Here is a 15,804-nt window from a genome sequence, read left to right as displayed (position 1 = left end):
GAAACTCTCAGACTGAAGAAGTCTCTTGGAGGAGAGACGAAACGTTTCATTAGAGAAGAACCCGTCCAGAAGACCTATACAATTTTTTTCTTTCTGAAACTGGTTTTTCCCCCTTATAGAATTATTTAGAAACATTACAAAAGTTACCCTCAGGTTAGGGATCAAACAGATATTACTTTGTGTGCTTAAAGTTCTGTCCTGAGAGACTGAATATATTTACGTGTGTCTTGACACGAGTTATGATGTGGTGAAAAGTCCGATCCTCTTGTAGACGGTAACTGAGGAGTGCAGACAGCTGCCTCTGCAGGAGGCAGCAGATCAGATGTCACCAGACAGAGAAGAAACAAATTCAGTCTTAAATGAAAGATTTCTCATCTCCAGCTTCGTTCACTTGAGCTCATGGTTTTATTACATAATTCACAGCAAATTGCATCATTTCTTTTGGCTTTTACAGCTCCAGGAAAGAAAAAATGTTGTTCTTTTTCATCCACAGATGAAAAAGAACAACATTTCCCCCCATCTCTTCCTTTAGTTTTGTTGCATGAAGACTACATGTTGATTCAAAAGTCATAGTTTGTTTAAACTGATCCCAGTACAGCAGAAATAATTGGTTTTACTCCAAGACATTTGATTTTATGGAACCTTAATTGAAATCCATATTTTAATTAAATAACTAGAAGCAGTCTTCTAGACATGTCATTACCGTTTTTATACAATAATGTTATCAGATTTTATGTTAACATATTACAAGATTATCCTAGAAGGTTTTATACAACTCAGTTCATATTCACAAACGTATTCTCAGGCTCTGTACAACAAAATAGGTCTCCTAAAGTCAGATTTAAATCCAATTTCAGTCACTTCAATCCAAATATCCACCTATCCAATTTATTTTGCCCTCTTCTTCCTTTCTGTATCACAAGGATCACTGGTGGCCATGTCCAATAATCACTGAGTGAGGGGTGGGGTACATCCTGGATCCATTACAGGGCCAGATTCAAACAAACATTCACCCTCTCACCCATATCTAGAGACAATTTGGCCTTACCAGTTAGTCTGCCTCATATTTTTGTCTGTGGGAGGAAACCCCAATATCAATGAATTTGGGAAGTTGTGTAAAATTCAGTTTATTTTTGTAGCGCCATGCATAACAAACATCATTTAGGGCACTGTACACACACAAAAAAACAAAAAACAATCAGTCTGAAGAAGCCAGCAGATTGTGTTGAATCTCCACGTCATCACAGTCTCCCATCCTGAGCAGCACATTGGCAGCAGTGGAAAAACTTCCTTTTCACAGGAAGAAACCTCCAGCAGAAACAGAACCAGGCTCAGGACAGGCGGCCACCTGCCTCGACCAACTGGGTTTGGGAGGATAGGAAAGAGACACAGAAACAAGCAGCAAAACTAAGGAATAACTCAGGAAACCTAAGTCTAACTATAGGATTTATCAAAAAGGAAAGTCTTCAGTCTAATCTTAAAAGCAGACAGAGTGTCAGCCTCACAGACAGAAACTGGAAGTTGGTTCCACAAGAGAGGAGCTTGATAACTGAAAGCTCTGCCTCCCATTCTACTTTTAGAAACTTGAGGAGCCACAAGTAAACCTGCAGTCTGAGAGCGAAGTGCTCTGTTAGGAAAGTGTGGAACAATAAGATGTTTAATATGATGGAGCTTGGTTGTTAAGAGCTTTGTATGTTAGGAGTAATATTTTAAATTTTATTCTGAATTTGACAGGGAGCCAGTGGAGAGAAGCTAAAACTGGAGAATATGATCTCTCCTTCCAACTCATTAAAACTCTAGCAGCAGCATTTTGGATTAACTGAAGACTTCTTAAAGAGTTTTTTGGATTTCCAGATTACAAAGAATTTCAGTAATCCAGCCTAGATGTGATAAATGCATGGATCAGTTTTTCTGCATCATTTTTGGACAGGATGTTCCTAGTTTTAGTGATATTGCGCAGGTGGAAGAAGGCGCTCCTGGTAACATTTTTAATGTGGGGGTTAAACGACATATCCTGAACAAAAATAACACCAAGGTTCTTTACAGTAGAACTTGAGGCCAGATTAATGCCATCCAGAGGAAGTGAAAGGCTACAAATTTTGTTCCTAAGATGCCCAGGTCCAAAAACGGCAACTTCTGTCTTATCTGAGTTTAGAAGCAGAAAATTCAGCTGAGTATTTCTGTCTTTGTGACATGCTTGTAGTTTAAGTAACTGATTGGATTCATCAGCGCAATAATGGAAATTTATCCCATGCTGTTTAATAATTTTACCTAATGGAAGTATATATAAAGTAAATGGGACTGGTCCAAGTACCGAACCCTGAGGCACTCCATGACTAATTTTAAGATTGCATTGAATCACTTTGTCATATAAATAAAACAAAATGCGATGATTTGCAAATTCTTTTTAACCTATGTTCAATTGAATTCACTACAAAAACAAGATATTTAATGTTCAAACAAATAAACTTTACTCCTAATTAAGAAAACTCAAAATTCAAAAAGCTTTGAAAAGGGGGAGAGGGTCACAGCACCACTCGCTGCTCGCTGAGGAAAGTGCAGTTGCCAAAGTTTCCAAAAGTCTTCAAGAACACTAAAAAAATCACTAGATTTGTCAATTGATGCTTTTTTTTAAAGGCGTTGAAGGGGTCCAAAATTTGCAAAATTTAGTGATTAAGTAGCTAAGTTGACAGCACTGGACCAGCCTTCCATTTTTCTTTTAAAAACTTTAGGAACTATCAGATCCATCAGATGTTGCTGGGTGGGGAACGTTCATCAAAGAGCCTGTTCAGAAGAATGAATTCATCTCGGAATACTGCGGAGAGCTGATCTCCCAAGATGAGGCAGACCGACCTGGAAGGATCTATGACAAATACATGTCGAGTTTTCTTTTCAACTTGAATAACGACTTTGTGGTAGATGCTACTCGAAAGGGGAACAAAATTCATTTTGCGAATCATTTGGTTAATCCCAATTGCTAAGCTAAAGTTGTGCTGGTTAATGGAGATCACCGTACTGGAATATTTGCCAAACGAGCAATCCTGAAAGGAGAAGAGCTCTTCTTTGACTACAGTTACAGCCAGGCCGACGCCCTCAAGTATGTGGGAATAGAGAGGGAGGTGGACTTGGCTTTGCTTTGCAGCTGTGCTTAGAGACTGGCTTTGTTTTTCCACCACTCTATTCGTTATGCAAGCTTTTACAGCGTACATAATGTTGATCAGTGAATTGCATGAGCTGTCTTTTTGGCAAAACCATCAATGAAACATGTTAGCCGCTGCATTAGCTTGAGTCGAATGCTTCTCATGTGCAAATTATTCAATATTGTAGTTGATGATGTTATGATCTGACTGGTCCTCGAGGGGAAAAAATATGATCAGGCTCAACCGCCCGGTTTGTTTCTCTGTGATTCTTTACAGCAGCTAGCACCACTACCGTATCAATGTTAGACAAAAACTCCACGTGCATTTTCATCAGTTCTTGACAAAAAAAGGGCAAGTAGATAAGAAACCGACTGATTGAATGTAACTCGTAGATGACGAAGAAGCGATCCCACCCATCTTTACTTTTTACATTACCCTATTATTGGTACTAATGTATATGCATTACACTATAGCGTTGTGTGAACATAAACACACCTGTAAAAAATAGTAGATAAATTAGTCAGATTGTCTTCCTATAAAACAAAAAAGTGCCAAATGGTTCCTCATTGAGATGCTACATCCTTTTGCATGTGACTTTATGTTTACTACCAGAGCTTCGGTTTAAGGTGTTTGTTACAAGATTATAATGATAGTAAGAGCAAAGTTGTCAGTGTTTGACAAAATATTTAAGTCACAGTCATGTGTAACCTATCATTTCTAATGTATCGTTTCAAGTCCACATTATTGTACACTCTTTTTTTCATTTATTAAAGCCAACTACTTTCAAGTGAGATCTTTCTTGTGGAGCTGAACAAAATGAAGTTTAATGTACAGTGTATTCCCATAAAATAAAGGTTTAACTTTATACAATAAAAAAAACTTTAGGAACCACAAGTAAACCTGCAGTCTGAGAGCAAAGTTCTCTGTTAGAAAGACATGGAACATTGAGATGTTGAGTTTAAGTTCGAAATTGATTGTTAAATCTTAGAAGATTTGAAATTCATTTCTGAAATTTTTGTTCAGACAACTTGACTTTTTTCCATTATCATCTGAAGAGCTTTCTTAACTCAGATTAAAAAGTGTGGAGATGCAAGCTTTTGAAATGCAGTGAGCGGTTCGTTTTTTTTTTTTTTTTGATTAATTAATTTTCGTAACAGAGAAGACAGATGGTTTGAAAGTAGAACGAAGGAAGCAATTAAACCATAAATCAAACAAGAAACATCAACAAAGGATGATGTCTTAGATTTCAGCTTTTCATCACTTACCGAGATATTCAGCTCATTTTAAAGTGATGTTCTGTCAGACAATTATTGATAACCTTATCAGCCATGATATCAGTCATAGAACATTGAGTTTGAAGAAAAGGGCAAAAGTTTTCTTCTATGTTAGGCTAATAGATAACAAAACCAGGGTCTGTATTTTAATAGATTTTAAGCTAATAAAACAACTTCATATAAAAAAATAACACCATGGTGTGAAAGAACACTGCATCATCCATCCATCTTGACCCATCTCTTCCTTTCAGGGTCACAGGGGGTCACCGGTGCCCATAGTCAGCACTATAATAGTGCAAGGGGCGGGGCACACCATGGACAGGTGGCAAGTTCATCACAGGGACACGTAGAGATAAATGATACAAACAAATATTCACTCTCTCACTCACCTATAGGGACAATTTAGAGTTACCAGTTAGCATAACAGTCATGTTTCTGGTCTGTGGGAATAAACCCAGAGTAAAGCCATGAATGCACAGGGAGCATGGTCCCCATCTAATATTCGATGTGGCAACCTTTTCGCTGAGAGACAAAACCTCTACAAACTGAGCCAATACCGCCAAACGTTACATTAGCCAATATAGCTTTACACTTTTGTATTTGTTTAGTTTGTCAATGTTTGGTCAACTAAACATCCATGTACAGATCTAAACATGGATTAATTTGTTGACACCCTGAGACAGTCTTCATTTGTCATGGCCTCTCGTGATTTTTGATACTGACGTTTGTAAGGGGGGGTTACTTATGCAAATAATCTCACCTTACATCTTCTCATAACAAAGTTATGAGAGTAAATTTTACCAAGGTTTTCCTCATTACTCTAATATTTGTCCGTGCAAAGTGAAGTGACACAATGAGGGAACGTCAGACGAGTTCAAGTTGATTCATAAAAGATTATGCAATCATTTATTTACACAAATTGAACAAAATCATAGTTACACCTGATTGTGGGTTTCCTATACTAAGAGTCTCAGTAAATGAGATAAAAACCCGCGTCCGAATTTCTTTCACATTCACCCAGATTACTTATATAGACAGTAAACGTCAGCCTGATGTTAAACTAACCATTTACTGGCACTTCACTTAGGTTGGCAAGGATAAAGGGTAAGAAAAGGTGAGAAAATTAAGAATTAGTGTTTCTGCTTTTAATTTTGAAAATCGGTTTACAACCGGATTAGCACGTCCTCTCTGCTCTCAGCTTCAACTTGACACGTCACCCACGAACACGTCAGCGTTACCTGGTGATGTCTGCTCAAAACACCCCTGGTGTAGACTGTCTCCCCACGACCCTTCAGGAAGCTTGTCCAGAACTGGTCCTTGGCGAAAAGGTGCCGTTTAGGTGACTTTTCGTCTGTTTCAGCCCGGCTAGAAAGATTCCAGCTGTGGTTCCGGTCRTCTCTCAAAATAAAAGTCTCCCCTCGGGAGTTGAAAACACTTAAGAGACTTGGGTCTCTAGGTGGACATGAGGCTGCTGGCCTCTGTCCCTGGCCGTCAGATTTTCCAGATTTGGCTGGATGGGTGAAACCTGAGGCCCAGCTGTTCTCCGGAGAGGATCAGCTCATCCTCCTGTATCGGCATCCAGGAAGAACACTCTGAAGTGTCTCTAAGGCGTCCGTGTGTTAGTAAGCCAGAGTGGAGCCTTAGATAAGCTCTCAGTCAGAAAGGAAAAGAAGAGATAAGAGAGTTGCCAGTGAAGGCCATTGCTCTGTAGCTGTTTTAAACAGACATAATAATATCTTCTCTGCTTCTTTCTGCTAGACTGTAAAAAATCACTGTAAACATTTATCATGATTAATTAAATAATCATTTCTGCTTAAATAATCACTCTGAACCTGTGTCCAGATAAATGTAAGATTTTCTTAAGACAAACTCAAAATTATATTACTGATGTTTCAGTAAAATAAAAACAGTGATTTATAAAAACACAATGAAAACATGGTGATGATTTTCTGTGATTCGTTAATCTATTTTAGGCACGATAAAAGAATAGAAGTGATACTTTCTTTCTTTGTGACATGTCATTATTGTGATTAACAGATGCATAAACATTCTTAGTTAAACAACCAATGAATCACGAACAGGACAGATTGTTTCTGTTAATATCTGATTAGAGAACTGAAGTCCTCGTGTAGGTTGAAATGACCCATCATGGCCTAAAATAGAGTTCAGTGTTCCTGCCTTCTCTCAGGCCTTTCGTGACCTGCTTTGAGGCAGTAACTCCTGTTTCTTCACTCGAGGTGACCCCTACACGTTTCAGCATACAAGACAGACGGACAAACAGATCTATGGAGGGTATTTCTAATTCCCCACTTTGCTTCTCAATGGGTGACAGAAAAAGGTGATGAAAAACATAAAGACAATATTTTTGAGTGTTCTGCTTTTTTTACCTTCACCCAACCTCAGATCAGCCACAACAAGAAACCTAATCTAGTCCTTCACCTTTATTTATGTCCTGACAGCTGAGTCATGAGCATTAACACCAACAAATTATTTCTGGCTTCTGTTTGACAACGTTGAGCGAAAGCTAAAGTGAGGAGAATGACAGCACAAGAAGCGACATATGTAGAAAAGGAAAACTCTCATTTACTCATCTCTCCCCCCTCTGAAAGCAGTAATAATTTTCCCTGTGTGTGTATCCGTGTGTGTGTGTCTTTGTTTGCCTGTAGTGTAAGCAAAATATTTCATAAACCAGTGGATGGATTTTAATTAAACTTGCAGACAGTAATCACTGCCACATCCAACTGATGTTCAAAACACAAAATGACTTCAACTCAGTCAGTTTTACAGATACTGACCTTACATTCGTTGTGTTAATACACAAGACTGATACCCAGCTTATTTCCTGACTGCTAACAGATTGCACAAAACCTTTGTTTAAAGTGTTCCCATTAACTTTTTGGAACTTACAGGAAATGGTCCTTGGATGAACCTTATAATTGATCGACTTTTTGAGCCGACCCAATTCAATGTTTGCCACAATCAGTTGATGTTATGAAGGAACAGAATAGCTGCAATTCAGTCAATATTAAAAAATATTGTTCTAAAAATCCTATTTGATTGAAGATGGTAGACTTTTTTCAACAGGTTTATTATGGGACATCTATGCTTAAAAGTTCAGCATTAACTTTTGGAGTCAACTCTGTTTATCTGTTAGCAAAATATCTCATGAAGTGGAATTATATTAATGAAAATTCTAGAAAGTAATCAATGGATGTACATTTACAACCGATAAACTTTTGAAATGAATTTTTATTTAAGATGGCCACCAAAGCTAATTGACATAAGCCAACTTAAAAGTGGCTATAACTTCAATGTCAATGTCAATTTATGTATATAACACATAAAAACAACAAAAGTGCTTCACAATTCAGCCAAATGAATAAAACAACAGAGTAACACATAAATGTACACAATAAAATCAATTTAAAATAGAGAAAAACATTAAAAAACATTATCTTTAAAAGAATCTCAAACTCTACCAGAATGAAAGCCAGGGAGTAAAAATGACTTTTAGGCAGAGATTTAAAAGTCTCAACAGTCTCTGCACACTGAATTCTAAGAGGTAAACCATTCCAAAAGTTTGGGGCAGAAACTGCAAAGGCCCGATCACCTCTAAACTTTAGCCTAGACCTAGGAACATCTAAGAGAAACTGGTTGGATCGAAGTGCTCTAACTGAAGTGTGGATGTTAATGAGATACACATAACTTTGTCAGGTGTAAAGATACTGAGCTAAAATTTGATTCAGTAGTAGCTGACAATCATCCTTAACATGCACTCTGAGACATCTCAGGAGATCTTGCATGAGATGGCACATGCCATCTACAAGGTTTGACCAAAATGGCCTTCATGTCATGTCTTCTATTCAAACAATCATCCTAGTTTGAAACTTGCTGATGGCTTTAGAACTTCAGTTTGTGCATTGGATCTGAACACAGACATGCAGAAAGACAAAGAAAGGAGTATTAGAGATACTCAGGTGTAGTGACAGTCTTCTTAGACTGGTTTCGTTTGGTTTGGTTTGAGGCGCGATGTTCCAAAAATTCAGACAACAAGACAGCAGCTGCTACACCGACAGCCTCGAGCTGTCACAGACACAAGGCCAGAAACAGGCCTCACTCCGCAGCTGTAATCACATAACAACCTGTCAAAAAGATCAACATCTGTTCCAGATGTGGTCCTGTTTTTGTTTTCCTATTTGGAAAGACACCACCAAGTCAGTAAGCACATAACCTGAGTGATGGGTGGAAAAACGTCAAGCATTGGACAGAATTATTTGCACAAAGAAGATGACAAAAACAGAGTGTTGGCTCCAAAGACTCAGTGCAGGTCTGACAACATGCTGTGAAAGATCACAGTAAAAGGTCTAAAGTTTAAATTTGTCTACTGTTAAACATTTTTACCAAGAAGGAGGTTGATGAAAATGATTAATTCAACTTATAGTAAATGAAGAGGAAAATCTGCTCAATTTTGAAATGTTCTATTAAATAGTACCTTATCAGCCATGGCATCAGTCAGAGCAGAGTACAAATGTAATGTAATGTGAAGTGTGCACACCTAAACTCTCCCTGACTTCCACTGAGTCTGAACTCAGATTGATTTATTCAAAATTAATGGAAAGACAGAGGAAGGACCCCCTGTGAATATAAAACAAAGAAATTAAGGAAATTAGTGTTTGGTAGATTTTTTTCTTTGTTGGAACAAGATGAGATGAGATATTTGATTTTATTATCCCAAAGGAAATTCACAAGTTGCCAGCTACTTCAAGTCCAGCAGGTTCTGATGTTATCAGTCCATTAAATGGACGTTATTAGCATTTATCAGTCCCATAGAATGGCTTCAATCTGTCCCGACTGGGGTAATATATCAATGACATTGAATGTGTAAATAACCAAAACATATTTTAATAAAGTTTTTGTCCGGGGTGGGGGGTGGTTTTCTCACTGTTTTCTCACTGTCCGTGCTTGGTCTCGATCCTGGCTCTCCCGTCCAGTGCTCTACCCATTGTCCTACATTGGGCCAACAGCAATGGTCTACTTTATCGAAGGCCATGACCATTTTCTCTAAAATTAACCTTACTGGCTTTATGCCTCACATTAACCTTAGTGGTTTTATGCCTCATATTAACCTTAGTGGTTTTATGCCTCATATTAACCAGATTTAATAAAAACCTTAGTGGCTTTATGCTTCATACTAACCAGCCAGTTCTGACGTTATCAGTCCATTCTATGGGACGGAGAATGCTACAGGAGCCACAGTCAGGAAGTTCTGAAGCCATTCCATGGACCTGCTAACGACTAATAACGTCCATTTAATGGATGATAACATCCGAAGTGGGTGTCAATTCACGCATCACTGAGGTAGAAAAGATCAAAGAAGAGAAAACATGGTGATAAGGGTGGGGCAGCTGTGGCAGAGAGGTTAGGGGAGTCGTCCTGGAACCAGTAGGTCACCGGTTCTATCCTCCGTTGCAACTGTCTCAGTTGTTGTGTCCTTGGGCAAGACACTTTACCCCCACTGCCTCTGATGTGTGTCCCATCAGTGTATGAATGTGATTGGCACTGATTAGTCTCTATAGATTTATTTGCACATGTTAGCTTTGTAGTGAGATCTAAGAGTGATGTGTGAATGGGTAAATGAGAACACAGGTTGTAGTGTAAAGTGCTTTGAGTATCCTGGTTGGATAGAAAGACACTATACAAGCACAGTCCATTTAAGTAAGGTGCACATATATACAGTATAACCAATGTAAAGAGCTAGTGGCAAAACAGTAAAAAATGTGAGAACACTGCTCAATACCAGGAACAAAAAAGAAAGCTGTTTTTACATTGGATTTGTTCTCGATTATTTGAAAAGTTCCTAAAATACTGTACAGATATAAAATATCAATTACTTCTTGGTAATAAATTGTTTACAGTTGAAAAGTCTGTTAATTTACCTTTTAAATGGTGCCACATTTGTAAGGAACATGCATTTGTGGAATGAGCAGTAGAGCTGAGTATGTTGGTTGCACACCTAAAAAATTAGCCAAGTCTTCTCTGCCAAACAGCTTATTTTGCTGTTGCTATTGACATTTGTTTTGAGCTACTGGTAGCACCCCCCCCCCCCCCAACCCCTTACCCTGCAGTACCTCCACAGCTCCACTAAAACAGTATGTACAGCAACCAAAAGTTTCTACCACTAATAGCTCTTGTATGACATAGAGTAATTTTCAGCAGTTATCTGTTCCTTTGAGGTTAGTTTCTAGTTTGCGTTTCTGTCTGCCTGAAGGGTATGGCTGTATACTGTCTCTCTCCCCTTTGCTTTCCAGAAAAGGAAGTAATCACCATGGATACCAGTGGCTCAGCAGGTGCTTAGTCATTGGATCTTTTAATATTCAGCAGGTTCTTCTATGTTCCATTATCCCATCACTGGCGCCTCCTTAAAGCCTGAAAACAAAGTCTTAAATAGTAGTTTCAAAATAACATTTGTGAATACTGTTCTAAAAAAAGAAACGTAATTTATTTATTTAAAAGCATTTTTGAAACAGCCTCAAATGGAGGAGTTTAAGTATCTGGGTGTCTTGTTCACGGGTGATGGTAGGATTGAGCGGGAGATGGATCGAAGGATTGGGGCCTCAACCTCAGTGATGAGGGCGTTGCTTTGGTCAGTCGTAATGAAGAGTCGAAAAACAAAGCTCTCTATTTACTGGTATTTCTACATTACAACACCTCACTGGTGGTCATGAGGCATGGATCATGACCAAAACAACAAGATCCCGGATACAAATGGCCGAAATGAGCTTCTTCCGTAGGGTGGCCGGATTCAGCCTTAGAGATAGGAGGAGGAGCTCCATCATCCGGGGAAAGCTTGGAGTAAAGCCGCTGCTCCTCCACATCGAAAGGAGTCAGTTGAGGTGGTTCATCCTAGACGCCTCCTTTTGGAGGTGTTCTGAGCATGTTCCACTGATTGGAGTTCCAGGACTCACTGGAGGGATGCATCCTCTCTGGCCTAGGAACGCCTTGGGGTCCCCCAGGTCCCTGACAATAAATATCATGGAGCAAGTCTAATCTGGACAGCTTAAACCCAGATATTCTTCAGGGGAGAGCAGTGTCGGGGTTTCTCTTCTGGACCTTTTGCTTCTGGAACCTGACTACAGATAGCAGAACATGGAGATGGAAATTTTTGAAACTTTGTGCCTAAAATTCAGGAGTGCTGACAACACTGCCCAGTATTTGTTGAATCTGAAGACATAAATTTGAGTTTGGTCAAGTATTTGTAGCGAATGTATGTCTCTGTTTGAACTGTTTGAAAATAAATGTTTCTCTTTAATAAAAGATGTCCAGCTCACAGGATCTTCCTGTTGATCCAGTATTTATGAAACCGTCCCACTCTGTGTGAATATCCTCTTGTGTGGTTGGAGAATAAACCAAGAGTTTGATTTTTCTTCTAAAACAGTTTTCCTTTTCTTTCCTGCCTCAGACGTATCCCATGGTTCTGGAGTACCGGCCACGTATCGACTTTGGCTGAACCACGAACGCAGAAAGGAGGACAACAATCACACACACATGTGCTCACTCATATAATATATGCACACATAAACACACACCAACTTAATCATGCCTAAAATGTGCAGATAAAGAGAAAGATTTAGAAGTATTTTTGTACAGCCGATGATGAAGTGCTTTTGTTGTTGCAGTAAAAAGCTTTTATGCTACATAGAATAATATATGCTATAATATATGATATTTTTAAATGTATGTCCCTGTGCCTAAAGACCTGTTTGGATCAGAAATGAAGTACGATCAGATCTCCAGTTTGCCTGTCTAACTAACTGTAGATTAAATGTTGATTTTCTACTGTGGATTCTTCTTTTGATTTCATCTTTGACTTTGTTTTGGCACTTTTATTTTCCCTGATCAATATATTATCATATATATAATCTATCAGGATTTGCTTCTCATGTAGAAGTCTAAAAGTTTTCCTGTTTGCCCTGAGAGAAGAGGTCTGCAAGATAATTTTAAGAAGCAAAAATCTGGAATGAAAAGGGTGCAGAGTGAAGAAAAAAATCTTATAACTGTCCCTTATTTTCCAAAAACAACTCCCAACAAACTCAACAAGAACAATGATTTTTACGCATTTTTACTTTTAAAGATCACAATAGCAATATTCATATCCAAGGTCATGGAAAAACAACAAGCCAAGGTCTCCAACAGTTGCCAAAGAGTTGTGACATTGCATGGGAACCCAGAATGACTGTGAAGCAGCACATGGAAACACAACAGCCAAAGACAAAAGTAGTGATAGTGAAGAATAAAATGACCGGATTCTCACTAAAGCTGCCCCCAACTCATAATCTTCTGTTTTTGTTGTCAGAAAGTTGTTTGATTTGACAAAAGTCCTCATTTTACCTAAACATAAAATCATCGAACCCTCCATTAGAGCAAACTAAAAACAGCTGCTCTGCTGATTCAGCTGTTCTTACGTGTGACGGCCAGAAAGAAGTTAAAAATGAACCATGACAATTATAAATTCATTGACCGGCTGCCGGTCTGGATGTGTTCCACTTCAGCTGCCCATGGGAAGGTGATAAAAGGAAAGGCCTTTCATCACACACTGCTCACAGCGTTGTGCAACCACAAAAAAAGTCCCCATTAGGAGGGGCGTCAAATCACATTTCTGCTTTGTCCTGGGAGAAATGTCCAGACATCCATACAGGGCATATCACAAAGCCAGAAAAAGCATTTGAGGACCTGTGGACTCAGTGCTGCCCCCTAGTGGCACCACAAACCTCAGCAGTAAGCTCTGTTTCCTCTGCTCAGCTTTGAGGGGTTTGATTTTTCCATCCCTGTGCTCCTGTGTTTGATGGTCCTCTGCCCCCCACACCCCTCTCCTCAGGCTGAAGTAGCAACTTGACCTGGTTCACTGTGTCCTCTGTGCTTTTGGCAGTTGGTGATGGGGAGACTTCATTACTGTGTTTCGGCAATAAGCAGCTACAGATTGATTCAGCGGGTTCCAGTTAGAACTGCATTTCTGCCAACAAAACAATTCAATTTTGTGATAATCTAACACGCCGAGAGGCCATTGTGCTGCAGTCAACCCTGGTGATACGTCAGGTAATTCCAGTAAAAAGAAATGTTTTCCTGGCATTGATGAAACATGACTAAAATCAGAAATGGTTATTTAGATATATTAGAACATCGTGAAAAACCATAAATGAGTCAGTGAATGAGAAAATCTGATTTGTAGGGATTCCAGTTTGGCAACAAATGTGTAACAAAAAAAATCCATTAAAGAAAGACTGAAAGGGATTGGTTGATTTCTCCCCTTACAGAGCATCCATCCATCCATCCACTTTCTGTACACGCTTCTTCCTTTTCAGGGTCGCGTAGGTCACTGGTGCCCATATCCAGCAGTCACAGTGTGAGGGGCGGGGTACACCCTGGACAGGTCCTTACAGAGCAAAACATCACAAATCCATTCAAGGAATCTGAAGGAATTTCTGGGAGCCAGTTTAATCTGGACAGCTGTGATCTCTGATCCCTCAGATGGTATAAAGCGCTGTTCGTTAACAGCTGGTGGATCACATGGGTCACTTTGGGAAACCTTTGTCAAGCTCTACAGTCAGTTAATTTCACATACGCTACTGCTGCCCTTAACCTGGTTCAGAGATGGTGCCATCCCCTCTGGTCTCCATCACGCAGTCGTAACATGCACCGGGCTCAGACGGATCAGTTTTTCAGGTCTTTTTTGGAAAGAAATGCACACGTTGGCAGATATTAACGTGTCAGTAAAAACATCTGTCATCATGCAGTTTGACATTGCATCATGGTTTGCTTAGATGTGTGTGTTTCCTCTGAAGGTTTGTGATTTGTGTGGGTGCTGAGAGTGATAATGAAACAAGAAAGCGGCACCCCCCCCCCCCCCCCCAGCTTAGAAAAAAAAGTGAGAGTTCAATCTGCTCGGTGGAGTTTCAGTTCCTCCTGTTGGGTTTGTAACAGACTGTCAGTGAAACCAGAAGATGGTTCAGGAGAGGAAATGTAACAGGAGTTTAGTTCCGATGACACAGATCTAACTGATGATTTAAAACCACAGACGCCTTTTTTTTATAATTCTTATTATCATTTCCAGTAGTTCTCCATTTGAATGTTTTCACATGACAGGAACAGTGAGTAGGCTGGGTTTTTTCTGTATAACCACAAAGTTTTATTTGTAACATTTTAAACACAAAATGTTTAGCAAAGAAAAAACAAATCAAATAAAGTGGAAACAAACAAAAAAAGAATGTGTATCTAACCTCTGCTGACACCCATCATGGATCCTTCATCTCTCTCAACACACCACTCTGGGCAACGAGGGAGTTGGGACACAACCAGAGCAAGACTACTGACCAAATGGCACCAGCCTCTGTGTGCTGAGACTCTGTGCCAGTTGGCAACCTGAGCTTGTACCTTCAGAGAGATACCTCCTGCCTGGTTCTAGATAACAAACAGCAATCCCACAACTCTAAATGACAAGTCAATACCACTAACCTATATATGATACTGAAACTAGTACAATTCAGACCTTGTGTTAGGTCTGTTCAAGACCTCTTGTAGTTTGTATACTAGCCTCATCTGGGAGGATGAGTACAGAGATCTGATCAGTTGTTTGCTGAGATGGTCTGAACATGACCAAAGCAAAAGAGATGGAAGACTTCACCCAGGGACTAACAGAAACACCTTGGTGTACAGCTAGACAATATGGATTGGTCCACCAACGCTGAGGTAGTCTGTGCCAGCTTTTAACTCGAGTTGAAGTCTGCAATGGGATGCTCCAGATGTTTTATCGATATGCTGTTGTTGTCACCATTTTGTACTGTGGAGCTAGCATCAAAGCAAAATGCACCATTAATTTGAACTGATAAAAAATGTATAAGCTCTTATTGACTGGAAGCTATGACACCAAAAGGTGGTGAAGGACAGAACACTAGAAAAATCTGTGGCAATCATGAAAAAACCCTCCCAATCGTTTAAAGAAATCTTAGAAGGAGCAACAAACTCATTCGTCCTCATACACAAAGAAACAGTACAGAGATGTCTCCTGCCTCCATCACACTCTACTTATTCAGCTTCTCTGGTGTGAGGTCACTGAACACATCTGAACTGGTTAACTTTATCTTAAACAAGTATCTGCACATATCTGTCAACCAGAGTTGGCATTTTGCAAAACAATTATTTGTCCATGAAATTCTGAAAAGCCAAAATGAAAAACAAAATAAAATGACACAAAATAAGAACACAATATTACATTTGAGAAAGTATGAATAAAGTGAAAACAAAAAAAAATAAACATGAAAAAATGTAGAAGTTTAAAAAAATTAAACTGAAAGCAAAATAAAACCATGTTAGAGAACAAATGATAAGGTAATAAA

The 15,804-nt window shown here is 39.1% G+C and overlaps 1 protein-coding gene across 2 annotated transcripts in view; it reads left to right on the top strand.

The window, feature by feature from the left end:
• Window positions 1–12,255, top strand: part of LOC106535177 (polycomb group RING finger protein 5-A) — a gene marked incomplete at its 5' end in the record, with an annotated part of 26,126 nt that extends 13,871 nt beyond the window's left edge. For both annotated transcript variants that reach the window (XM_014032117.1, XM_014032116.1), the window contains 1 exon segment: window positions 11,874–12,255. Coding sequence is in view for 1 of the 2 variants with exons in the window: in XM_014032116.1 (XP_013887570.1) it covers window positions 11,874–11,921 (48 nt within the window).
• Between the last annotated feature and the right edge of the window lie 3,549 nt (window positions 12,256–15,804).

The sequence above is a fragment of the Austrofundulus limnaeus genome, unplaced genomic scaffold (assembly GCF_001266775.1).
Source record: "Austrofundulus limnaeus strain Quisiro unplaced genomic scaffold, Austrofundulus_limnaeus-1.0 Scaffold1376, whole genome shotgun sequence".
Taxonomy (NCBI): domain Eukaryota; kingdom Metazoa; phylum Chordata; class Actinopteri; order Cyprinodontiformes; family Rivulidae; genus Austrofundulus; species Austrofundulus limnaeus.
This window is presented reverse-complemented; position numbering and strand designations above follow the sequence as displayed.